The sequence below is a fragment of the Rosa chinensis genome, chromosome 6, assembly GCF_002994745.2.
Source record: "Rosa chinensis cultivar Old Blush chromosome 6, RchiOBHm-V2, whole genome shotgun sequence".
NCBI lineage: Eukaryota > Viridiplantae > Streptophyta > Magnoliopsida > Rosales > Rosaceae > Rosa > Rosa chinensis.
The window spans coordinates 13,679,695-13,706,238 of NC_037093.1; the positions used below are offsets into that span (position 1 = coordinate 13,679,695).

The 26,544-nt window shown below is 39.7% G+C and overlaps 3 protein-coding genes and 2 pseudogenes across 3 annotated transcripts; 1 reads left to right on the forward strand and 4 right to left on the reverse strand.

Annotated features, from left to right (window-relative positions):
- Positions 1–1,737: 1,737 nt before the first annotated feature.
- Positions 1,738–9,399, reverse strand: LOC112170850 (annotated as a pseudogene).
- Positions 9,400–10,531: 1,132 nt separating this feature from the next.
- On the forward strand, positions 10,532–11,788 carry LOC112173621 (probable carboxylesterase 12). Its single transcript, XM_024311308.2, has one exon. It carries the CDS (start codon positions 10,589–10,591, stop codon positions 11,591–11,593), a length of 1,005 nt encoding a protein of 334 aa, XP_024167076.1. The 5' UTR covers positions 10,532–10,588; the 3' UTR covers positions 11,594–11,788.
- A 5,700-nt stretch (positions 11,789–17,488) lies between these two features.
- On the reverse strand, positions 17,489–18,810 carry LOC112173834 (probable carboxylesterase 12). The gene has a single exon (XM_024311522.2). The coding sequence runs from the start codon at positions 18,776–18,778 to the stop codon at positions 17,651–17,653; it is 1,128 nt and encodes a 375-aa protein (XP_024167290.1). The 5' UTR covers positions 18,779–18,810; the 3' UTR covers positions 17,489–17,650.
- Positions 18,811–20,075: 1,265 nt separating this feature from the next.
- On the reverse strand, positions 20,076–21,540 carry LOC112173705 (annotated as a pseudogene).
- A 2,700-nt stretch (positions 21,541–24,240) lies between these two features.
- LOC112172331 (2-hydroxyisoflavanone dehydratase) lies at positions 24,241–25,530 on the reverse strand. The gene has a single exon (XM_024309627.2). The coding sequence runs from the start codon at positions 25,428–25,430 to the stop codon at positions 24,522–24,524; it is 909 nt and encodes a 302-aa protein (XP_024165395.1). The 5' UTR covers positions 25,431–25,530; the 3' UTR covers positions 24,241–24,521.
- Between the last annotated feature and the right edge of the window lie 1,014 nt (positions 25,531–26,544).

The following is a 26,544-nucleotide window of genomic DNA, read 5'->3' on the forward strand; positions in this document are numbered from 1 at the left end:
AGGGGCAATGCAAGATTCAATAATGGTCAAGGAGGAAGAATGAACAACTTTGGTGCCAAAAATGGAGGTTTTGGTTTAAACAACTCAAGTTTCAATAACTCAGGGTTCAACAATGGTGGCAACTTTAATGCTGGAGCTAGAGGATTTGGGTTTAACAACAACAATACTAATTAGGGATTTAACAATGGCGGAGGCAGAACCAATGGTAATCCAATTGCATGCCAACTTTGTGGAAAGAATGGACATGGTGCCAGGACCTGCAGAACACTCTCTAACTATCCAGGATTCAATAATGGTCAGAATTTCAACAATAATGGGGCTGTCAATTCTGTGGCAGGATGAATCATACTGCAGATATATGTTATTACATAATTGGTTTTCCAAATCAACAGTAGCATCAGAATGAAGATAAAGAGGTCACTGCCATGCTTGCTGCAACCACCAATACACCCCAATTCTGACTTGCTGATACTGGTGCTACTAACCACATGACAAGCAATGCTCAAATACTCCACAACACTATGCCCTATACTGCTTCTGATTCTGTGTAAATTGGTAATGGATCTCAACTCAAAATAACTCATTTTGGTAACACCATGCTAGGTTCATTAAAGTTGAATAATGTTTTGTTAATACCTGAGCTTGCTGCACACTTATTAGCCATATGTCAATTGTGTAAACAAAATAATTGCCTAATGTGGTTTGATGAGTTTATGTGTGTGATTCAGGACAAAGTGTTGGGCAAAGTACTTTACAAAGGGCTGAGTAAGCAAGGGTTGTACCTTATACCTTTTGATCTGCCACTTCAATTGTCTGCTTCTTCAACACCACTTATAAACAAGGTGAAGACATCTGCATCTTCTTCAAACTGCTTACCTGCCAACTATATATACTGCTTATGTTGGAAAGCTTGTGAAACACTCCTTGTGTCATCAGAGGTTTGGTCACCCTTACAATGAAGTTGTTAGACACATGCTAAATAAGTGTAATCTCTTTAGTACTATAGGTTCTGAATCCACAGTTTGTGAACCATGTCTTCTAGGCAAGTTTCAGAAACTACCATTCTCTAGTTCACAATCTAGATGCTCAGTTCCATTTGAACTTGTACACTATGATGTATGGGGGCCTTCTCCCTATGTGTCAATTGATGGATTCAAATATTTTGTTTTGTTCATAGATGATTGTACCAGATTTACATGGATGTTTCCTATGAAAAATAAAAATGAAGTGTTCTCTTACTTCAAATCTTTGTGTGCTCTTGTCTTAACACAATTTACTGCAAAGATTAAATGCCTTAGAATTGATAGAGGAGGGGAGTATATGAGCACTCAATTCAGGACTTATTTAGCAGACAATGGAATCATTCATCAGGTTTCTTGCCCTTATACCCCAGAACAAAATGGTGTTTCAGAAAGGAAAAATAGACATGTGAGGGAAACTGCAGTAACTCTACTTCAAGCTGCCTCTCTACCATCACAATTCTGGTATATTTTAAAATGCCTTGCCTTTCTGATGAAGTTGATGCTATTTTGGATATGTTTGGACTTTAGGCCCCCATTGTATCCCAAAAAAAAAAAATCTTATTTTAGTAGTGAGTTTTTTTAAGATTGTAAATGTATATAATTATTCTTCATTATTGCTACAAACACAGTGAAGTTAGTTATTTTCTTATCAATTATCAAAGAAAGGGAGATATATAGATCAATATCTTAACATACAAGTACAACTCCAAGGTTGCTATAATTTACTATCACTATTATAAACTTTTTTGAACATAAGAACACCTAAGATAACTAAGACAAGAGCAGACGATGCATCTTGTCGAGAAAGCCAAAATTCAGTCCTTGTCAAGGGCTTTGTGACCTCAAATAACAAACTCTTAAACTTCTCTTTTAAATCATCTTGCGATCTAGTGTTATCATTCACTATATCTGCCTTACTCCTCTTTAAATCAAGTGACATCTGAGCATTTATCCTGTTTCGACCATCATCCTCACTTGTTCTGTCTCTCAACTTGATGTTAGATCAAATATGGACTTAACACATATCATCATAAAGTAATTAATAATTAGCTAAATGTCAAACCTAGTTTAACATGGATACAATCTGTAAATCAATACTAGTAACTTAATGAAGCAGTGTATCAATTCATTAAGGATAGTAATCCATTGCTTAGTCTACAAGAAAGGCTACAAGATTGTGATACATTAGGAATCTAACAATGAAACCTAAACCGACAAGGAATGCTTTAATGGGAAGCTTCCTGAGGTTTAAGTATATATATATATATATAGACACACACACACACACAGATGAATTGGTCCCTGATTACTACCTCGTTTTGTATATTGTTATGTCCATTGAGAAGCAAGTTGGTAAGTAACAGAAGACCATATTCAGTAATCGTGTTTGCAGCTGCAGAGATGGAATCCATGCCTATGATTGCTGAAGGTAAGCTTTAGTTCTTTTGTGATTGTTGTCAAAGCTTGTATGCATATGTTGTGAGCATGTATATGGTTTTTACAATTGGTATCAGAGCATAGGCTCACAAATATCAAAAATCATTTTAGGGTTTTGCAAAACAAACACACAAAAAAAAAAGGAAGGATTTTTGCTTTACGGGTCAAGTAACTGATCAGGTAATTGATCAAGTAACTGGTCAGGTAACTGATCAGGTTGACCAAGTAAGTAACTGACCAGGTAACTGACCAAGTAACTGGTCAGGTACCTGATCAAGGTAAGTTACTTAAGTCGATTGCTGCATCTGGTTAATTATCAAATTCACGCTTCCGCTTTGATTTTTAGCAGTAAATTGGGGAAAAAGCAAAAACAGGTTTTTCTGTGAAAATTGTTTTTGATTCATAGCATAATTATTAAATTTTTTGATTGTGCTCAAGAACCCTAGTAGCATTCCCGGCGTGAGTTAGGCTAGAGTAGATGGTGACCGGATGAAATTTATAATTTCATGATGATTGTTCTGTGGCTTCTTGGAGTCGAAACAATTTTGATTGTGCTTGAATATGCATGATGAATTGATTGCTTGTATGGCATTGTATCTGTGATTGTGTAAAACTATATGAAGAACAAAAAATCTCCTAGAAATTGTTTACACATTGTTAAAGTTGACAGATACAAGAGCTTATTTTCTTATAAGGATGAATCTGGATAGAATATAAAGAAAAAGAGCTCATATGTTTTGTGGTTTTCTGTTGGCATAAGTGATTATGATGCACAAAGCATTCTTCATTGATGTTGGCAGAAAACACTGATCAAGTAACTAACCAAGTAACTGGTCAGGTAACTGATAGAGTAACAAAACTGAAATTGTGTTTTGTGTTTTAAAACTATGCTTCAGTTTTATCTTCCAAAGAAGTGGTCAAGTATGGTTTTAGAATACAAAACAGTAGTATGCATGCTTGATGAAAATAAATACGGATACTTAGCAATTTTTCTTCTGTCTAAAGATGTGGATAAATTTCTTTGGATAACTTGTTTTCATTGAACATGGTATATTGATAAAGAACTCCAGGATGTTATGCTTCTGCTCAAAAGTGTTGCTTAACATTGTTTTTGTTATGGACTGACATGAATGCAAGTATGGTTTGTTTAGGTTTTCTATATGTTTTTGTTTAGGTTGCTTAAAGCTTAATAAAACACAGAAAACTTAAAGTTATTTTCTTTACAAACTGAGAACTCACATGAATTTTGTTTTGCTCCTTAGGTAACTCTTACATGAACTTGAACAGTGTCTTGATGTTAACTGGAACCAACTATAGAGCTTGGCTAGACTCTGTGGAAAATTATATGGGAATGGATGAGAACATAGACTATTGCTTTACTGAGGATAAGCCTGAAGAGTTGAATGAAAAGAGCACCAAGAAAGATACTGACCTTGACAAGAAGTGGCATAGATCCAATAGAATGGCTAAGAACCTCATTCGTACATCTATGTCTAAGACTGTCAAGGGAAGTATAGAAGAGCCTGAGCCAGCATCAGAAAGTGAAAAAGCAGAACCAGCTAGGCTAACCAAGGAGTTTCATGATTTGAAGTACATGGGTTCAGGGGGAGTTAGAGAGCATATTATGAAGTTGATCAATATAAATGGCAGACTCAGGGAGCTCTTGATGGGGGTTCGGGATGAGCAGGTAGTGCATTATGCACTACATTCCTTATCTAATAGTTTTAGTCATCTTAGAACCAGTTACAATTCTCAAAAGGGAAACTGGACTCTAGATGAACTTATATCCATCTGTGTGGATGAGGAAGCTAGGATCAAGGAAGAAAAGGAACCTGCTACAGCCATAAACCTTATAGAGAAGCCTAAAAGGAAAAAGGCATAGAACAAGCTCAAGCCTACCAAAGCCATAACTAAGAGTTCAACAGCTGCAGTGGCCAAGGAAAACAGGCATTTAGGTTCAAGTGCTACTTTTGCAAAAGAGTAGGACACATGAAAAAGGACTGCACTGGCTATAAAAATTGGTTAGCCAAAAAGGGTAAGATTTTTTCTAATACAGTTTTTTCCTTAGAAATTAATCTTATAAATGTTGAACCACAGTCTTGGTGGATAGATTCAGGCTCACCTATTCATATTACTAATTCCTTGCAGGGTTTCATAAGGAGGAGAATCCCAAAAAGTGATGAAGTGAACTTGTGTGTGGGCAATGGCATGAGAGTGGCAGTCAAGACTATTGGAACCTTAAAGCTCGATTTAGGATTAGGAAAATTATTAGTTCTGGACAATGTTTTTTATGTACCTTCCATGAGAAGGAATTTGGTTTCAGTTTCTCTTTTAGTAAAATCTGGTTGTAGACGTGTTATGGATAGTAATGGAATTATTATTTCTAAAAATTCTGTTCAAATTGGTTCTGGTGTTATTATGAATGATTATTTACAGTTAAATTGTTCAATGACTCAACAAGAAATTTTACTTGTTGAAAATAACACTAACAGTACTAGCACTTTAACAGGTGTTAAAAGAACCAAACAAAATGAAAAGTCTGCATTTTTATGGCATAGAAGCCATGTTTCAAAAGAGAGACTGAAAATTTTGGTGAAAAACAACATCCTAAATAAACTTGATTTTTCTGATCTAACAGACTGTGTGGAATGCTTTAAGGGAAAAATAACTAATACTAGAAAGAAGACTGCATATAGAAGCCAAAATCTATTAGAACTCATACACACTGATATATGTGGACCATTTAGGCATCAAACTATCTGTGGGAATGTGTATTTTATCACATTCATTGATGACTTTTCTAGATACAGTTATATTTATCTACTTTCAAAAGAGGCACAAGCACTGAAAGCCTTTCAAATCTTTAAGTCTGAGGTAGAAAATCAACTAGAAAAGAAAACCAAAACAGTAAGATCATATAGAGGTGGTGAGTTCTATGGCAAGTACACTGAATCCGGCCAACAAAAGGGTCTATTTGCCTTGTTTTTGAAAGATAATGGAATTAAAGCTCAAACACAACACCCTATAATCCATAATAGAATGGTGTTGCAGAGAGAAAGAATAGGACTCTTTTGAACATGGTTAGATGCATGATGTGTACAACTGGTTTACCTAAATTTTTATGGGGTGAGGTTTTAAAAACTGCAAATTATATTTGCAACAGGACACCTAGCAAAGCTATAGAAAAGACTGCTTTTGAGCTTTGGTGTGGCAGGAAACCTAGTCTTCATCACTGCCATGTTTGGGGATGTCATGCAGAAGCTAGGAATTATATTCCAAGCTTGAATAAACTTGACCCAAAAACTGTTAGTTGCTATTTTATAGGTTATCCAGATAAATCTAAAGGCTATAAATTATATTCTGCTCGTCATTCATTTAGAATTTTTGAAACACATCAAGTAAAGTTTCTAAGTGAAAAAGTTCACAATACAAACCTTGAGGATTTAACCTTAGATTTTGAGGAAATTGTGTCAGATGAGAATATAAGTGTAGCATTGCCTTTACAACAAGATGTAACTGATCAAGTCACTGGTCGAGTAGCTAACCAAGTAACTGATCAAGTAGCTGTATCTGGTCAAGTAACTGATCAAGTAAGTGGTCAAGTAACTGACCAAGTAACTGATCAAGTACCTGTAATTGACCAAGTAACTGGTCAAGTACCTGTAACTGGTCATGTAACTGACCACGTAACTGATCAAGTACCTGTAGCTCAACCTAATCCTGAACATCCTTAGCCTAGAAGATCACAGAGAGCAAGAAAACCAACTTATGAGGGGGAAGAGAGTGACTACATTGTTTATCTGCAAGAAGCAGAAATTGAAATGGACTGTGCAGAGGACAATGATCCAACTACATTTAATCAGGCCATTGAAAGTAGTGAATCTCATCAATTGCTGCTAGCCATGAAAGCAGAAATTAATTCCATGAGTCAAAATGCAATTTGGGAATTAGTTGAACCTGACCCTAATCAGAAACCTATAGGTTGTAAATGGGTTTTCAAAACCAAAAGAGATGCAAATGGCAATGTAGAGAGACAAAAAGCAAGATTAGTTGTCAAGGGTTTCACACAGAAGGAGGGCATTGACTTTACTGAGACTTTTTCTCCAGTTTCTACAAAAGACTCGTTTAGGGCTTTGGTGGCTCATTTTGATATGGAGCTGCACCAGATGGATGTTAAAACAGCTTTCTTGAATGGTGAACTAGATGAAGTGATTTATATAAGGCAGCCAGAAGGGTTTGTACAGGTTGGAAGTGAAAACTTAGTGTGTAACTTAAGAAAATCAATTTATGGTCTTAAACAAGCTTCTAGACAGTGGTACAAGAAATTTGATTATGTGATTTCTACTTTTGGATTTACAAAAATTCTTGTTGATGAGTGTGTTTATTGAAGACAGTTGGGAACAATTTTATTTTTCTGGTACTCTATGTGGATGATATACTTTTGGCTAGTAGTAACATTAAATTGCTTAAAGATACCAAGAGTTTTCTGTCAAGGAATTTTGACATGAAAGAGTTAGGAGAAGCATCCTATGTACTAGGTATTGAGATTAAAAAAGATAGGGCACAAAGACTACTTGGTTTGTCTCAACAGAATTATGTTACCAAAATTCTAAAGAAATTTGGTATGGAGAAGTGTGCAGCTGGAGAAGTCCCCATGTCCAAAGGAGATAAGCTAACTAAGAAGCAAAGTCCCAAAAGTGATGTTGAGAAAGAAAATATGGAGTCAAAGCTTTATGCTAGACTTGTAGGAAGTCTCATGTATGCACAAGTCTGCATTAGGCCAGACTTGTCTTTTGCAGTAGGGATTTTGTCAAGATTCCAGTCTAATCTAGGCCATGAGCATTGGGTAGCTGGGAAGAAAGTGTTGAGATACTTGCAGAGAACTAAAAGCCACATGCTAGTTTATAGGCAAGTGGAGGATCTGAAACTCATTGGATTCTCAAACTCGGATTTTGCAGGGAATTATCCAGACTCCAAGAAGTCGACTTGTGGATATTAATTCATGCTTGCAGGAGGTGCTATTACTTGGAAAACCATGAAGCAAAGTCTTGTTTCAACTTCTACTATGCAAGCCGAATTTATTGCAGTATATGAAACTATGTGTGAAGGACTTTGGATTATGAATTTTCTCATGCAGACCAAAGTATTGAGTCACATTGTGGCTGACACACTTGTGATTTATTGTGACAATGAGGCTGCAGTTTTCTTTAGCAAGAACAGTAAAAGGTCAAATAATTCCAAGCATATTGATCTAAAGTATTACAGTGTTAGAGAAAGAGTAAAGCATGGTGAAATAGCTGTTTTGAGTATTGACACAAATTCACAGCTAGCAGATCCTTTCACCAAGGCATTGTTAGTGGTTGCATTCCAGAAGCATACAGCAAGCATTGGAATTTTAGCTAATTTAGATGCTTAGGTTCAGTAGAGAGTTAGTCCAGTTGGAGCATTTAAAATTCTAAGGCTTTTTGAGTTCTTGTGTTTTAGTTGTGATCTTTTATTTTTTGTTCATCACAACTTATTTGTAATGACAGTTTTTATTATCAATAAAATTTTGAGGTATTTCCAGTTATGATTTTGCTACAGCTTTATTGTTTTGTTTTGGAAATTATCATCTTGTTTTGAATATCATACTTGCTATCAGATGACTTAAATCATGTATAGCATGATGTTAAGGTTCAAGCAATTAATAATTTTAAGTCATCAGTGTTCAGTAAATTTGCTTGAGTTTCTGGTTTTAGAAACATAAAGTAGGACCTAATATATGTTTATTTGTTGATACACATTAACATATATTGTATCACTTCTGGTTTGACATATGTGGATTGCAGGAGCTTGTGTTTGTGGTTTTGAAACTCTGCATTTTTTGTTAAAATGTATACTGTTTCTTGCTCTGCATAAGTAACTGTGATTTGACTATGTTGGAATGGATTTTCGATTTGAGTTTGTCATCTGGCCGCACTTTAGTAAGTTAAGTAGGTTTTGATGTTCTCTAGTGTAAATCATCGAGTATGATATGTGTGAGTCCAATGGGGAGATTATTAGATCAAATATGGACTTAACACATATCATCATAAAGTAATTGATGATTAGCTAAATGTCAAACCTAGTTTAACATGGATACTAACTGTAAATCAATACTAGTAACTTAATGAAGCAGTGTATCAATTCATTAAGGATAGTAATCCATTACTTAGTCTACAAGAAAGACTACAAGATTGTGATACATTAGGAATCTAACAATGAAACCTAAACTGACAAGGAATGCTTTAATGGAAAGCTTCTTGACGTTTAAGTCTCATATATATACAGATGAATTGGTCCCTGATTACTACCACGTTTTGCATATTGTTCTGTTTATTGAGAAGCAAGTTGGTGAGTAACAGAAGACCATATTCAGTGATCGTGTTTGCAGCTACAGAGATGGACTCCATGCCTATGATTGCTGAAGGTAAACTTTAGTTCTTTTGTGATTGTTGTCAAAACTTGTATGCATATGTTGTGAGCATGTATATGGTTTTTACACTTGAGTCTCTGGAGCTGTGTTTCAGGATCGACCCATACAACAATAATGGGCTTTCTCCATGTGTCCATCTTGGCCTCGAACAACAGAGGGATATCAAGAACAATAACCTTAAACCCCTTCAACCATAGCTTCAAACTATCCCAAAAGATTCAAGATGAGGAGCCAGCAGTCGGTTCAAAAGTTAATGCTTTTCGGGATTAGAGAATACAATTTGTTCTAGTTTAGGCCTATCAACCTTTCCATCAGGTAGCAAAATGCCCTGTCCAAATGCTGACTTTTTCCATCCACCAGTTCCCTTCTTCAATACATCACAAGCCACCAGATCGGCGTCAAGAACATGAATTTCATGGGCCATGAAGAGATTTGAGACAGTACTTTTCCCAGACGAAATCCACCCGTCAGTCCCCCTATCCTCATTCTTCTTAGGTTGTTTGTTTAAAAGAAACCAGTAAACAGCAAAAGGGCACCAATAGTTGTTCCGTCTGAGTAGTTCAACTATTTCAGTGGTGAGTTTAGTTCAGAGGAATTAGCTGGTGGTAGAAAACTTTACAGAGTTCTTGATTCTGGTGAATAATTCTGTTAGAGTATCTGCGGAAATTCTTGATGATTTTATTGTCCTCCTTGAGTAGTTGTTTATCGTGATACAAAGATGTACATGAACAATAATGATTCCTAACTACACCAGGGTTTTAGGAACAATAGGAATCCTAGTCATATAGCTCATGTTAACAACACGTACATATTATTTCTGTTGTAATTTATTGATTACGTTCTTGCTTGACATGAATATAGGCTCCAAGCATAATGAATCTGACTGCTCTCTTGTCATTAAAGTTGAAATATGTGTGCATTACTGATCATTAACTTCTTACATGATCTCTACTGGGACTGACTAAAGATCAGTACAATTAATTTTACTCCGATCAGGTGCTTTTGATCTGTTCATGAGGAATGGTTTTAGACTTTTAGCCTCTGTCTATTTCAGGTCTGCTGATCTGTGCCTCTCTATCTCTGTGTTTCTTTTCATGATAGAGCTACTACGTTCAAGAGAACTTTTTTTTTGTTGTTGCCAATTTATATGTATACGTCCACTGAATTCTGACTTTTTCATTTCGATAGGATCCAGAGAAAAGAAGAACAATTTCTGCTATTATTAGGTCTCCTTTGAATTATATTTAGACAAGGAAGTGTGTAGTGTGTACAGAAGCAAGAGAAGAATAATTCTATCATCGTATTCAGACATGATGTATATATTTTGGGTTTAGTGATCATCCTGTGACTAGAGTTCTTTATCTTTATGACAATAGCACATCTATTATTCTCTCTTAGATTTTGGCTAGGTTTTAGTCAACCTCTGGCTAATTAGCATTATCAACTTCTTAATAATCAGTATGGGAAGACTAACTCATTTGACTCGGTAAATGAAAGCAATGTATTTCCTTGTTAACTGATTGCCATAATTTTCTCTTACTCATTTACTTATTTGAATACCAAGGATCGAAATTATTCTAATGCCTAACTAGCTAGATTGTTTACACATATAAAGGGTCTATTTGAATCCAACAAATTAAACACATACATCTACTCAAAAACATTGCATAAGAAAATGCAGGCCTCGCTACATTGTCGTACTGAGATTATCATTCTCTTCTCTTCCACGAATCCAAACATGAGCGATGAGTTAGCCCATGACTTCTCTCCTCTCTTTAAAATCTACAAAGATGGTCGAATTGAGCGACTCATGGGCACAGATACAGTTCCTCCATCAGTTCATCCCCAAACTGGTGTCGAATCCAAACACGTCATGATTTCAAACGAAACAGGATTATATGCTAGGCTTTACATCCCCAAATCCACCACAACCTCTTCCACCAAACTCCCTCTTCTTGTTTACTTCCACGGCGGCGGCTTCTGTGTTGAAACTGCCTCTTCTCCTACGTACCACAACTACCTCAACTCCTTAGTAGCGGAAGCTAATGTTGTTGCTGTGTCTGTTGACTTTAGGAGAGTCCCAGAATACCCTCTGCCTGTTGCCTACAATGATTCCTGGGATGCTCTCAAATGGGTTGCTTCTCATTCTGATGGAAGTGGCTCTGAGGAGTGGCTAAATAACCATGCAGATTTGCAGAAACTGTTCTTCTCTGGTGATAGTTCTGGTGGTAATATAGCGCATAACATGGCTGTGAAAGTCGGCTCTGAGGGCTTGGTTGGTGTTAAGCTCATAGGGATTGTGCTGGTGCATCCCTTTCTTTGGGGGCAAGAACCAATTGGGGGAGAGTCAACTATGACTGCAGTTCAAAGAGAGTATCTGGATTCTATGTGGCGTTTTGTGTACCCTTTGACTAGCGGATCTGATGATCCGCTTCTCAATCCGGGTAAGGATCCGAAATTGGGTGGTTTGGGGTGTGAGAAAGTGTTGGTTTGTGTTGCTGAGAATGATACATTGAGACATAGAAACTGGTATTACAGTGAGGTCCTTAGAAAGAGTGGATGGAAAGGCGCTGTGGAGGTCTTGGAAGCAAAGGGGGAGGGCCATGTTTTCCATTTGTTCAATCCAACTTGTGACAGTGCTCAGGCCATGCTGAAAAAGATCACTTCTTTCATCAATTAGTGTCTGTTTAGCATTATCTGAATCCAGGCTAGCTTGAATTTCCATTGTTGTAATTTCTGTTCTCGTGCCTTGTGTGGCTACTTAAATTGCTGTGTTTTTGACGCAGTCGGATTGATAACTAGGTTTACCAGCAATAAACCTAAGCAAAAGATTCTGGAGTCCACCAGAGATAAAAGAGAATAATCTCAATTTAATTGATAAAAGATGAAAGATACGTTCTGCAGCCACTTGCGGCTGCATAAATAAGAGAAAAGTACCCTAGGGCGACTAACAACGAAACCCTAAGGCCCATGGATAAAAACGAAAACAACCCAAAATTAACTAAGAAAACCAAAAACGGGTAAAATAGAAAAATGCAGTTTTGAGGCCCTAAACGACCCCGAAAGCCCGAAAAAGGTCACAGGTCGTGGCAAAGCGACGAGTTTGATTTCTGGCGTGATTCCCTTTCCGGAAAGGTAAAGTGCGTCCCAATCGGACTCCGAAGGCCCATTTCACGTCTACTAGTCACTTTTCGGTTTCCACCTTTAGCACGATCCAATTGTTCTTGAAATTGGACCGCCATCTGTTCTACATCAGTCTCCTCCACCTCCGAAGAACTCGACCCCGAGTTCTCTTCAGGATAAAGAGCCTCATCTTCACGAAACTCATGCAGATCAGCAACATTGAAAGTGTTAGAAATGCCCATTGAATCTGGAAGTGCAACAACATAAGCATTATCATTGATCTTCTTCACCACCTTAAAAGGACCATATTTTCTGGGCTTCAACTTGTTATAGGTACCAACAGGGAATCTCTGCTTCCTCAGGAACACCATCACGTCATCACCTTCCTGGAACACTTTAACTCGCCGATGCTTGTCAGCTGCAGCTTTATACTTGGCATTAGTTTGTTCCAATTTGGCCTTAATTGATTCTCGAACAAACTGTACATCCTTGGCCATGCTTTCAACAGCAACACTAACACCAGGAACTTTAGGAAGCTTTACCAAATCCACCACATGTCGAGGAACAGCAGTATAAACTAAGGAGAATGGGGACTTCCCTGTTGCACTATGCACAGCACTGTTATAAGCAAACTCCACCTGTGGTAAAGCATAATCCCATTGTTTGGGCCTATCTCCACAAACACTCCGAACCATGTTACCCAAGGTTCTATTAGTAACCTCTGTCTGTCCATCAGTTTGAGGATGAGCTGTGCTGCTACGGTTCAAAGCTGTTCCAAACATCTTCCACAAGGTAATCCAGAAATGGCTAAGGAACTTGGTGTCTCTGTCAGATGTAATGGACTTGGGTACTCCATGCAAACGAACCACTTCTCTGAAGAATAGTTTAGCTATATTAGAAGCATCAGCAGTCTTCTTACATGCGATGAAATGCACCATCTTAGAGAACCTGTCAACTACCACAAACACTGAATCCACTCCCCTTTGGGTACGGGGTAATCCCAACACAAAATCCATAGCAAGGTCCTGCCAAATATCATCAGGAACAGGTAAAGGTAGATAAAGACCTGTGTTTTGAGACTGACCCTTAGAGACCTGGCAGGTGTAGCACTTTCTTACGATAGTTCCTGCATCCTTCTTCAACTGTGGCCAGAAATACCTCTCCTCAAGGCTAGCAATAGTTTTGTCTCGGCCCAAGTGCCCACTCAAACCCCCTCCATGCAGATCTCTAATCAGTTTTTCTCACAATGAAGAACTAGGGATACATAACCGATTGCCTTTGAATAAATACCCTTCATTCACATAAAAATCTGCAACTACATTATTGCTACTGCATTTGGTCCAGATCTCCTTAAAATCAGTATCTTCCTCATACAACTCCTTCAAGAGCTCAAACCCCACAATCTCCTGAGCTAAGGTGACCAGCAAGGAAGCCCTCCTACTCAAAGCATCTGCCACCCTATTAAGAGTACCAGATTTATGTTGAATCACAAAAGGAAATTTCTGCAGAAAACTCACCCACCTGGCATGCATCTTATTCACAGTTTTCTGACTATTAAGATACTTCAAGGCTTGATGATCCGTGAACAGTACAAATTCTCTCTGAATCAGGTAGTGCTCCCATTGCCTCAATGCTCAGAACACTGCATAAAATTCTTGATCATAAGTACTCCACTTCTGGCGAGCTTCACTCAGTTTTTCACTAAAGAATGCTACTGGTTTCTTCTCTTGTGACAATACAGCACCTACTCCCACGCCACTAGCATCACATTCAACCTCAAAAACCTTATCAAAATTAGGAAGAGCGAGAACTGGTGCAGTACAAAGCTTTTCCTTGATCAAGGCAAAACTCTTCTCTTGTTCCTCTCCCCACTGGAATTTGCCTTTCTTCAAACATTCAGTAATAGGGGCAGTAATGGTACTGAAATTCTTCACAAACCTCTTGTAGAAGGTAGCTAAACCATGAAAGCTCCGCACCTCAGAAGCTGTTTTTGGAGCTGGCCATTCTCTTATAGCCCGTACCTTCTCTTCATCAACCTGAATGCCTTCTTCTCCAACCACAAATCCCAGAAATAATAACTTGCTGGTGCAGAATGTACATTTTTTTAGGTTGATGTACAGTTTATTCTCCTGTAAAGCTACCAAAACCTACTTCAAGTGCACCATATGTTCTTCTTTGGTCCTGCTATATATCAGTATATCATCAAAATACACTACTACAAAGGAACCCATAAAAGGGCGAAGAACCTGGTTCATAAGCCTCATAAAAGTGCTGGGTGCATTAGACAATCCGAATGGCATAACCATCCACTCGTACAAGCCATCCTTGCTCTTAAAAGCTGTCTTCCATTCATCTCCTGGCTTGATTCGAATCTGGTGATATCCACTTCGAAGGTCTATCTTGGTAAACAATTTGGAACCCTCTAGCTCATCAAGCATGTCTTCCAAACGAGGAATAGGGAACCTGTACTTCACAGTTATCTTATTAATGGCCCTGCTATCAACACACATCCGCCATTGATTGCCCTTCTTAGGAACAAGGAGGACTGGAACTGCACAAGGACTCATACTTTCTCGAATGAACCCTTTTTTCAACAAGTCTTCAATCTACTCTCTCAAAATCTCATTCTCCTTGGGACTCATTCGGTAATGTGGCAGATTGGGCAAGCTAGCTCCAGGCACCAAATCAATCTGATGTTGAATGTCTCTCATAGGTGGCAGCTCGTTGGGCAACTCATCCGAGATCAGCTCTTCAAATTCCCCCAATATGTTCTGCACTTCCTTGGGGATCACCACTTCTTCCTTTTTTGCAGACAACAACCCCTTTATCACCACTGGACAGAAAACCTCAGATTCTTTAAAGGCCCTCTCCATCTCAAGTTCACTGCTAGACAAGGTTAGGAAACTCTCCACTTTCTTCACACCAGATTTCTCAAATTGACACACAGGAGCCATAGCAATTTTATGGTTATTCCACATAAACAACATCACATTGTCCCTGCCTTTATAAGTCACATCCACATCAAATTGCCAAGGTCGTCCAAACAAAATATGACAAGCATCCATATCAATAATGTCGCATAAAACTTCATCTTTATAATGTTTACCAATGGTTACCGGTACTTTGCAGGATTCAACTACTCGAACTTGTGGACCTTTCTTGACCCACCCGAGGGAACAAGGTGTCTCATGAGGTTGCGTAGGTAACTGCAAATATTCCACCAGTTTCTTGGCCACAAAATTTTCACAGCTTCCATTATCCACAATTAAATTGCACACTTTGTTATTAATGGAACAAAGTGACCTGAAAATATTGCGCTGCTGCCCTTCTTCTTTAGGACATAGTAGAACCCGCTGCAACACAATATTAATCTTCTCAGGAGATTCCTCCTCCGCAAACTCAGCCCCATCATAATCGCCATCTCTTCCAACTTCTTCTTCATCCTCATCATAATCATCTATAAGGGCAGTTTGTCTCCTCTCAGGACACACATTAGACCTATGCCCCGGCTTGTTGCATCGATAACAGATATCTGTTGTAGGTTTAGCATAGGGATTATTAAACCTCTGATTCGGGGCCCTATTTTGAGCACCACTAGAACTGTTAGAACTGCCCGCGCCTTTAAAAGGAGGATTAGAAGTTTTAAAAGCGTTTTCTGCTCTCTGCAGCGTGGTTGTACCCTTGGCAGTTGAGGCGTTAACCAAATCTATACTCCTTTGGTAGTTATACCTTTGGAAGGAAGAAGCTCGTGAAGGCTTCTCCATCAACTTTGCCTTCAATGCTAGGTTCGTAACTTCGGCCATAGTATGAACAGTTTGTAACCCAATTCTCTCCTGAATGGAAGGCTTCAGTCCACTGATATAGCGAGCCACCTTCTGGCCTTCAGTTTCCCCTAATTCATTACGCTCCGAGTAGCGTAAGAACTCAGCTGTATAATCATCCACCGTCCTAGTTCCTTGGACACATTCTATGTACAGCCTGTATAAAATCTGCTCATAATCATCTGGCAAGAACCTCTCCATCATCAACTGCTTCATTCTTCGCCATGTTCTAACACCCTGCTTCCACTACTTCTTTCGAGTGTTCTGCAATTTATCCCACCAAACTGCAGCAGTACTCTTCAATCTCCATGCAACATGCTTAACCTGCTTGTGTTTAGGAACTTCCATGATCTCAAAGAACCTGTCCACCTGAAGCTGCCAATCTAGATAATCTTCTACACCCAAGTTGCCCGAAAAGAAAGGAATTTCGGCCTTGACTCTGTAATCTTGGTCAGCTTGTCCTTGTGGTTCATATTGTACCATATCTTCTTCAGACTCAGATTCTGAAGTATGAACAACAACCTCTCTACGTGGAGCCCTAACTCGCTGGCCTCCTTCCCTGCCTCTATTCCGATCGTTGTTGTTGTGGTTGTTACTCTCTCCCAACAACCCACGAATTTCTCCAATTTGCTCGTCCACCCGATTGTTCATGGTGTTGATGGCAGCGGTAAACGCTACCGTGAGAGCTTCGATATCCGATTTTGTAACTTCACCCATTGCTACGAAGGCAAATAAAAGAGACAGGGAAGATCTGCTTTGATACCACCTGACGCAGTCGGATTGATAATTAGGTTTACCAGCAATAAACCTAAGCAAAAGATTCTGGAGTCCATCAGAGATAAAAGAGAATAATCTCAATTTAATTGATAAAAGATGAAAGATAAGTTCTGCAGCCGCATAAATAAGAGAAAAGTACCCTAGAGCGACTAACAACGAAACCCTAAGGCCCATGGATAAAAACGAAAACAACCCAAAATTAACTAAGAAAACCAAAAACGGGTAAAATAGAAAAATGCAGTTTTGAGGCCCTAAACGACCCCGAAAGCCCGAAAAAGGTCACAGGTCGTGGCAAAGCGACGAGTTTGATTTCTGGCGCGATTCCCTTTCCGGAAAGGTAAAGTGCGTCCCAATCGGACTCCGGAGGCCCATTTCACGTCTACTAGTCACTTTTCGGTTTCCACCTTTAGCACGATCCAATTGTTCTTGAAATTGGACCGCCATCTGTTCTACATCAGTTTTGTGCTACTATGTAACGTAAAACTGCTGTCTGAGTGTATAAAAATAACGATTCTAAATTCTGAATGCAATGGCTTTCGAAAGTAGATATGATGCATTGACTAGTTAGGGACAGACTTCGACTATGCTTATGTTTTTATTTCAAGGTCCCTTGATAAGTTTTCAAAAGATATTTGCGACTAGGTACTTTCTGGCCTGTTATGATCTGTCGATCGATTAGTAATCTCGTCAAGATTTCAAGGAAATATCATCAATCAAGCAACCTCCTATAGCTAGGTCAACCACTCATATACTAAACGAGGCTGAACACAATGTTTTTCAGTCCCCTAGATTGTCATTGCTCTAGTACTCACTGTCACTGCCATATGTAGTAATCAATGAAGCACCGAATAATATACATCACACAATTCTAGTGAAGAATGTAATAAATTATGATCCCAAAATGGGATGAGTTGAACAAAACAGCAATTCGATCAGTTTCAGTGTTTGCTTACAACAAAAGTTATTACAGACTGACCAGACATTACCTCATCAATGGAGAAACAAAGAACCCAATTTCAAGCATTGATCAAGGAAACAATCTCCTTCATCAGAGCCACAGCATTATCACAAGTCGGATTGTTCAAATGAAACACATGATCCTCCTCCTTGGACTCTACAACCTCCACACTCCCACTCCACTCACTTTTCTTCAACAGCTCACTGTAATGCCTCCCCCTATGCACCAACCCATCCTTCTCAGCAATACAAACCAGCACTCTCTCCGCCGCCAACTTCCCCAATTTCGGATCCTTACCCGGGTTTATCAACGGATCATCCGCCCCACTCGTGGTCGGAAAAGCAAACCTCCATATAGCTTCAGCCATCGCTCTATTTTCTGCCACAGTCGATTCAGCCCCAACTGGTTCTGACCCCCAAAAATAGGGATGCACCAAAGCAACCCCATTAAGCTTCACACCAACCAAACCCTCGGACCCAATTCTCAAACCCATTTGATGGGCTATATTAGCACCAGCACTATCACCACCCAAGAACACTCTCCCAAAGTCAGCATAGGTATTCAGCCACTCATCTGGTCCTTTTCCCTCAAAATGGGACCCGACCCATTTGAGCGCGGCCCATGAATCTTCAAACCCAATTGGGAGAGGGTTTTCTGGGGCCTTTCTATAAGCCACAGACACAGCAATCACGTTTGCCTTGGCAACCAAGGAAGTGACATAGCTGTTGTAATAGGCACAGAATGGTGACCCCATACAAAACCCACCTCCATGGTAGTAAACAAGGAGAGGAAGCTTTGTTGGGTTTTCAGTAATTTTGGCTTTGGGGATGTAGAGTCTAACAGTGAGCCCTGTTTCCTCTGAGATCACAGCGTCTTTGGTTTCGACACCGGTTTGGGGATCAAACGATGTTGGAACAAAGTCAGTATTGGCGAGGCGTTCAATTCGGCCGTCTTTGTAGATTTTGAGGAAGGGAGAGAAGTCTTTGTATACTTCAGTGCTTGGATTTGTATCCATGGCGGGGGAGGAGGAGGTCTGTGAGCGAGTAATAATGAAGGGCTTTCTGCGTGGAAAAGAGAGACGTGTCAATGAAGAAGAGGGGGGATTGGAATGGAGGTTTAGAGTGAAAGTCTGAGTTTTTGGTTTTGGACATAAAGACATGGAAAGGCCATAAAAACAAGTAGCCATATCTCGACTACTTCGCCTGCAGCCAACCAGCAATTGATAAAGGTCACAATAATATCTCCAATATTATCTCTCTAGATTCCTTTGCTAGCCATGTGATGAATGTGATTGTACATTTAGGTTTTAACATGACATGATAATACGATTCGAATTTAACACAAAATTAACAAATTTGAGTTAATTTTTGCTCGAGAAATATAAATCTGACTTTAAAAAATAGATTAATAATCAATACCAAATTAGTGTAAAAAATAAGCAACTCAATATCAAATTTTTAAAACGATAATCACGACACCAACTACTATCTCAATTTTCAACCACCGAGTTGTTTCTCTTTTGGATTTGGTTCAAGTAGACTTGAGTTAGATCAACCTAAATTTCATTAGAATTTTGGAGTTCACATTCCTCATTTGCGTGTGCTAAATCGCTCTTATAAGGAAAATCGAGTTAAGTTGGAGCAAATTGGAATTCAACTCGTGAGAATTACATCATGGCCTGTTTGTGACTGGTAAATTTGGTTAGTTCATGTTCGTTTTGCTTAATTCTCTCACAATCTTACCATTTTATTGTGTTAAAAGGTAATTTAGTTCAAGCTTTCTAATACATTGCTGTCCCTGTCACTTGTTTTCCTCATTTTTGGTGTGTTCTTCTGGTAACTGGTGATCGAGACAACAACCAGAAGTTGTAAGCTTTCAAAAGGTAGGTGAATATGATCGAACAAGAAAATCTCATGAGAAGCCAAACTCTTTTGTGACACAACTTGATGCACAGTCACAAGTTAACCACATATCGTTAGTGGTAACGAGTGGACCACCTCAGTTTTTGGTTTTCCATTGAATTATTGATCTAGTTTCCAACTTTCCATTAGAAAGGTGACAATGACATTGTGTCGTATTGTTTGTGTTTGTACCTGTTTAATAAGTGGTGCCTCATTATCTTTATTGGTTTTCATTTTTTTTTTCTTGAATAAATTGGGGATTTGATTTTGTAATTTGAACAATACAGATATTTCATTTAAGAGAAGTTACACTACATATTAGTTGATAATTCATTTAAATGGTTATTAACTGGAATATGGTAATTCCTTAGATTCGAAGAATTTGGTATAACAGATTTGACAATGGTCAGAACTCAGAAGTTGTGTTTTTGCTAACGAGTTTGATCGCCTTGGAAGCTGACTATGCCAAAGGATAGAGCTAGAGAAACATGAGTTTGGGTTTTGGAACTTTCGTTCTATTTTTTGTATCTATAACCTGAATTTGGGTTTAGCCTCCGGAGAAAGACAAAATCAGATGCGAGCCTCTTAGCGGCAGTTTCTTCATTAATCTCTTCGATAACTACTTCAACGATTACATAACTTCTCGCACCACAATTATTGCATGTCTCTTGACTAGGGTGTAGCATTGTTTTGTTTGGAACTTTATTCTAACATTGTGTTTCTGTAAAAAGTACGTTTTACCGTGGAATATGCTTTAGTTGCTAGAGATTTACTCCCCGTTAGGTTGAATAAGGCAAGACATACTGTTGCTATAACGGTTTAGGCTTTGATAGATGCAATGTCCTGACCTTGATCATGTGTGATTGTCTGATTGACTGATTGTAGCGATAAATGAACTGTCAAACAAGAGAGTTCTTCACATATTCAAACATCACCATGAAGATGGCGAAGGTAAGTTAATAGATACTTAGATAGCAAGCCACACACACTAATGCATGAAAATCACTAGTTTAAAATTACAGCTTGTTGCTTCGAAGAAGAGGATAGCTAGGTAAACGTAGCAAACTTACCCAGCACCACCTTAGTTTTGCTTGATGAAGGAACTAAACTTCTTGATCAAGTCCTGAGCTTTCTCTCCCTCAGGTTCTCTGCGCAAATGAAACACATGAAACACATCCTCATGCTCCACCACTTCAACACTCCCACCCCACTCACTCTTCTTCAGCTCATCGCAGTACCACTGCCCTACCTCTCTCAGATGATCCTTCTCCGCAAAAAAATATCAACACCCTCTCGCATCCAAGCTCGGCCAGATCCTCTGCCGGCGGCCTCAGCCTCCTGTCCTGCACCCCGCCGTTCTCCGGACACATGTACAGCCACATTTCGTCGTCCACGGCCGACCCACCAAAAAACGGATGCACCATAACCATTCCCGCGACTTTCACTCCGGGTAACCCGATTGACCCGACCCGAACTGCCAGGCTGTGGCAAATGTTGGCTCCGCCGCTGTCCCCGCCTAAGAAAACCCGGTTAAAGTCGGAGTACTGGTTCAGCCACGGGTCAGGTCCTGATCGGGTCGATTGGGACTGGACCCGTAGCAAGTATGGGTCGATCCGGGAACAGCCCGTATTCGACGGAGACGGCAATGGCGTTGGCTTGGACGGCTAAGGAGGTGAGGTGCTTGTGAAACATTGGAGAGAAAGCGGACTCCAAGCAGAACCCGCCTCCGTGGATGTAGAATAGGATGGGGAGTTTCTGGGTCGGGTCGTGGATCATGGGTAGGAAGATACGGGCAGAAACGGCGGGTTCGGGTGAAATGAGTGCGTCCTCGGATTCGACGCCGGTGAAGGAGTCGGTGGAAGGTGGGATCTTTTGGGTGTTGTGGAACTTTTCGACGCGACCATCTTTGTATTATTGTATACCTTGAAGAGGCGAAACTCGCGAGCGACTTCGTTGTTAGTTGACACCATTGGAGAAGGAAAGAGGATGCTTGAATGTTACCGGGCTCTCTTGTCTTGGACCGAAAGTAGATCTTAGTATTTCAAAAAGTTAAAAAGTCTTATAGCAAAAGAGAATTGATCATCTTTACTATGTTCACATTTTCTTTTGGGCATGCATAATCATTAAAGCACGGAAAGTCACCCACTTCTAACTGAAAGTGAGACCTAACGAATCTTTCCAGGATCAAACAAAAAATTGGAGCAGCGAGAATAGGGTCCCCAGGATCAAAGCCAGGAAATGACACCGTTGCAACTTGCAAAAGAAAAAAAGAAAACAAAGAGAAAACCTAAAGTAATTAGAAAAGCAGATTTTTCATTCCTAACATTCAACAAAGCAAAATAGACCATAAATATCAACAAGCTGCTAGCTGGCAACTAATACACGTCGAGTTCTAAGAGGTGACTATTGCAAAAACTAATAATCAAATATTCCTTCTACTATACTTTAAAATGCTGCGTTTTACACTCCCATAGCACAACCTGACTAGACTAGGGAACTCAACATAATGATTTATAAAAAGCGACTCCAAAAATTATGCTAGAGCAGGGACTCGGAAGATTATGCCGAAGTTCCAGGGTAATCCCGTCGCCGTTACAAGCTTCAGACAAAAGGACTTCAAACGAAATGATGAGGCTGTTCATGAACCATGATAGTTACTGTAATTCTGAATCTAGCTAACCAGAAGCTGCTGCACCCAAAGGAAAAGCCTCTGTGCCAAACATAATTAAATGGAGCAAGCTTGAAAGAAGTATCTAACTGGAGTACTGGACTAATTACGCTTCGCCAAGATTCTTTTTATACCTGCACACCAAGAGACGAAATGAGTTACTCATCTTCATATTGTGCACGAGAGGCAAATGAGTGTCTCTGAAATAAAAATATTAAAAAAAAAAAAAACAATAAAAATAAGCTTCGTGTGTGTACCCTTCTAAATCACACTTGTAAGCATTAGGAGAGCAGATCTTATAGAAGCAAAGCTAGCGCTTTGGAGCTTCCACAAGTTTTATACAAAATTAAATCCTGCACCATCTCTTTATGTTGAAAGAAACGCATGAAGCACAAAGCTCCACTCCGTAAAAGCTTAAGACTTGTAGCTGCGCCAAAATTTTGCAAATGACAAGAAATTCTCTTTGTTGTTCGGGCAACGCAAGCATGGTGATCAACATTTTCTCCTCACAACTTTCAGCTGACAAGCACAAAGCCCAGACGCTAGTAACGAAAATAATTCTATGAGACTAAGAGTCTAAGGCTCTTATATCTGCAGGGGAAGAACAAAATGTGAAAGTCCTCTAGCGCCCGTACTATATGCAGAAACTATGAAAGCAACAAAAAGAATTGCAGCAACCACTCTGAAGCTATGACCGGATTCAAGTGTCAACTTTGCGAGAACAAGAAAATTTTGTATTAATATACCCAGTAGCCACTTATCAAGCTTTGCTGAAACTCAAAACTCAAAAGAGAAGCTAGAGGCTACCAACGAGACATACTCCAAATTTGAAAACAGTCAAGCTCTGCGTGGCACCAAATTAAGTAGTCAATATGAACTTGTTTGTACATTTGAGGGAAGAGCGGTGGAGAAGTTGTCTCACCAAGAAAAGGGTGTTTGGTCAAATAGCTTAATGTGAGAAGGGAATTTGGAGCTCAACACCTTTGGAAATTGCATCATTATATCCAATTAAATATGAATAAAAATATAATTAATCATCATCTTTCAAATTGAAAGGGTACATGTTTTTATTTCTAATAGGTGTCTTTAAGAATTAGTTTGTCTCTCAAGGAGATAAGTGAATAGACATATTGGTTCACTTGGTTTTCTATATAAACCCATAGTCATATCTCCTTCAAAACAAATCACATCAAGATCATAGATCAAAGAGATCAAAAGAGATCAAGAGAATCAAATCAATGATTTCCTTCTCATTTCTTCTACAAGTCTTCATCGTGTCAAGAGATGAGTACAAAATATAATTTATGGTTCGCCAGAGTCTGAAATTACAGTACTTTTATTTTAGATCATCGATGGTTGTATTTTAAAAGATGGACGTACGACCACCGAACTGCAAGCACAAAGGTACTAATGATAAATGCATAATTACATAATAAGCATATTGTTTTTCTTTAATAAGTGCATTGCACCGCGTAATAGGCGTTACACTCCCCGCCAAACACGCTATATGCAATATTCTGGCATTAATCATGTGTGATTTTCAGATTGTAGCGATTCTTAGTCTATAAATTAATTCATTTCTTCGGGAAACAAAAAAAACCTGCATTTAAATGTTGAAATTAAAGTATAGGAGATCCGATTTAAAGTAAGTGTGTATTGCCTGCATTGGTTGTGGCTCAAACTATATTTTAAAACTGAGAATTTTATTAATAGATTTGAGAAGCTCTAAACCCTTGATCAAGTAAATTCAATGGACAAAATCCGAAACAAAGGCATTACCAAATGCCAGTCATTACCTGAATAAAATCAATTAAAAGGAAGAGCTTTCACCCGGTAATTAACAATGACTATTTAATGATTGGCCTAATCTCTTCGGTCAATGGATCTACAAACGGTTCTAAAAACAAAATGTACTAAAATTCATTTTAAGGGGTCGTATATATTCTTGCATTCCAGTTCGTACTCTGTTTCATACTCATTCTAAATTCCTCGTTTAATTTTCATATTTCAATCAGATTTGGATGTGTGAAATTTATCTCATCAGTAAACATTAACGGTAACGTCGTCACACTGATCAACTGCATAAATTAATTTCAATACCATGTTTTCATAAATCACTAACCACAATACCTGGATATACGGTTAAACAAGAGAGCAACTGATCTTGACATATTCAAACATCACCACGAAGATGTGGGAAGGTAATTTATTATATATAGCAAGCCACACACAGTGCACACTAATGGACGAAAATCACTAGGCCAGAACTTGAGCTTGTTGCTTTGAAGAAGAGGATAGGTAATTAGTAAATTTACCTTCTTTTATTTTCTGGTAATCATTACCTATCACCACCACCTTAATTAGTTTTGCTTGATGAACGAACCAAACTTCCTGATCAAGTCCAAAGCTTTCTCTCCCTCAGGTTCACTCAGCAAGTGAAACTCATGAAACTCGTCCTCATGCTCTACCACTTCAACACTCCCACCCCACTCACTCTTCTTCAGCTCATCATAGTACCACTGCCCTACCTCTCTCAGATGATCCTTCTCCGCAAAAAATATCAACATCCTCTCGCATCCAAGCTTTGCCAGATCCTCTGAAGGCGGCCTCAGCCTCCTGTCCTGCACCCCGCCGTTATCCGGACACATGTACAGCCACATTTCATCGTCCACAGCCAACCCACCAAAAAAGGGATGCACCATAACCATTCCCGCCACTTTCACTTCGGGTAACCCGTCTGATCCGACCCAAACAGCCAGGTTGTGGCACATATTGGCTCCGCCACTGTCGCCGCATAAGAAAACCCGGTCGAAGTCGGCGTACTGGTTCATCCACTGGTCGGGTCCGTCTCGGTTCGAGTGGGACTGGACCCATTTGAGGGCAGCCCAGGTATCGTCGTAGCAAGCGGGTATGGGCCGATCCGGAAACAGCCCGTATTCGACGGAGACGGCGATGGCGTTGGCTTCGGCGGCTAAGGAGGTGAGGTGCTTGTGGAACATGGGAGAGAAGGCGGACTCGAAGCAAAACCCACCGCCGTGGATGTAAAACAGGATGGGGAGTTTTTGGGTCGGGTCGTGGATCTTGGGTAAGAAGATGCGGGCAGAAACGGCGGGTTCTTGTGAAATGATGACGTCTTTGGATTGGACGCCAGTGACGGAGTCAGTGGAAGGTGGGACTTTCTGGGTGTTGTAGAATATTTCGACGCGGCCATCTTTGTAAGCCTTGAAGAAGCGAAACTCGTGGGCGACTTCGTTGTTAGTTGACTCCATTGGAGAAGGAAAGAGGAAGCTTGAAGAAGATGGTTAAAGTTACCGGGCTCTCTTCGACCGAAAATAATAGCGTACTAATAACATAGCTTTCAATAATCATCTTAAATTTTCATTTGGGAGCGGTCATAGTGGACCTTTTTATTATTATGGGTCGTGACCACTTACCCCATTTTAACTTAAAAATTGCCCACTTACTCCACCAAGAGTTTTTTGATCTCGTTTACCCAATCTAACTTATAGTGACAGTTTTGCCCCCTATTAAACTCTATCCTCTCAGACTCTCTCTCACACACACTCTCTCTCTCTACTGCGCCCCACCTCCGGCTTCGCTCTCTCTCTCTCTCTCTCTCTCTCCCTCTCTCTCTCTCTCTCTCTCTCTCTGTGCCATGGTTGCTCCGGCAGCTTCGGGCCACCACCTCCATCAAGTCTCCACCGCCATCAGAGAAGATAGGAGCACTGCATCCGGATTCGACCTCAACCTCCGAGCGCCGCCGTCACCCGAACAAACTCTCTCTCCCCCAGACTCTTTCTCTCTGCCATGGCTACTCCGGCACACCACCTTCGGATTTGGGACAACAATTCAATCGATCCGGCGGATTCTGGGCCATCTAGTCTCTGTTTCTCGATCCGGATCTTGGCCGGGTCTTAACTGGGGAACCCACGGCGACGAAGACGTACGGTGGTTGAGGTTGAGGTCGGTGGTCCGGTCCCATCAACCTTGTTTCGCCAACTCTTCCCATCTCAACGAAGACGATGACGATCCGACCAATCCTGCACCGGCCTCACACTCGGTGGGTGCCCAGAGCAATTTCTGGGTGCCCATATCACTTTTTTTTTTTTTTTGTATAAGGTGAGCTCCGAGAATGGGAAAGGAAAAAAAAAAGTGAACATGTACAATTGATCAATTGTGTCTTTAGTGTATTCATTTTGGTTCACTTGAGGGCAATAATATGAGTACTGGGGGGCAGTGATATAGTTACTAGGGGCAATAATATGATTACTGGGGGGCAATAATATGAGTATTAGGGGCAGTAATATAGTTACTGGGAGCAATAATATGATTACTGGGGGTCAATAATATGATCAATTGTGCCTGTAGTGTATTCATTTTGGT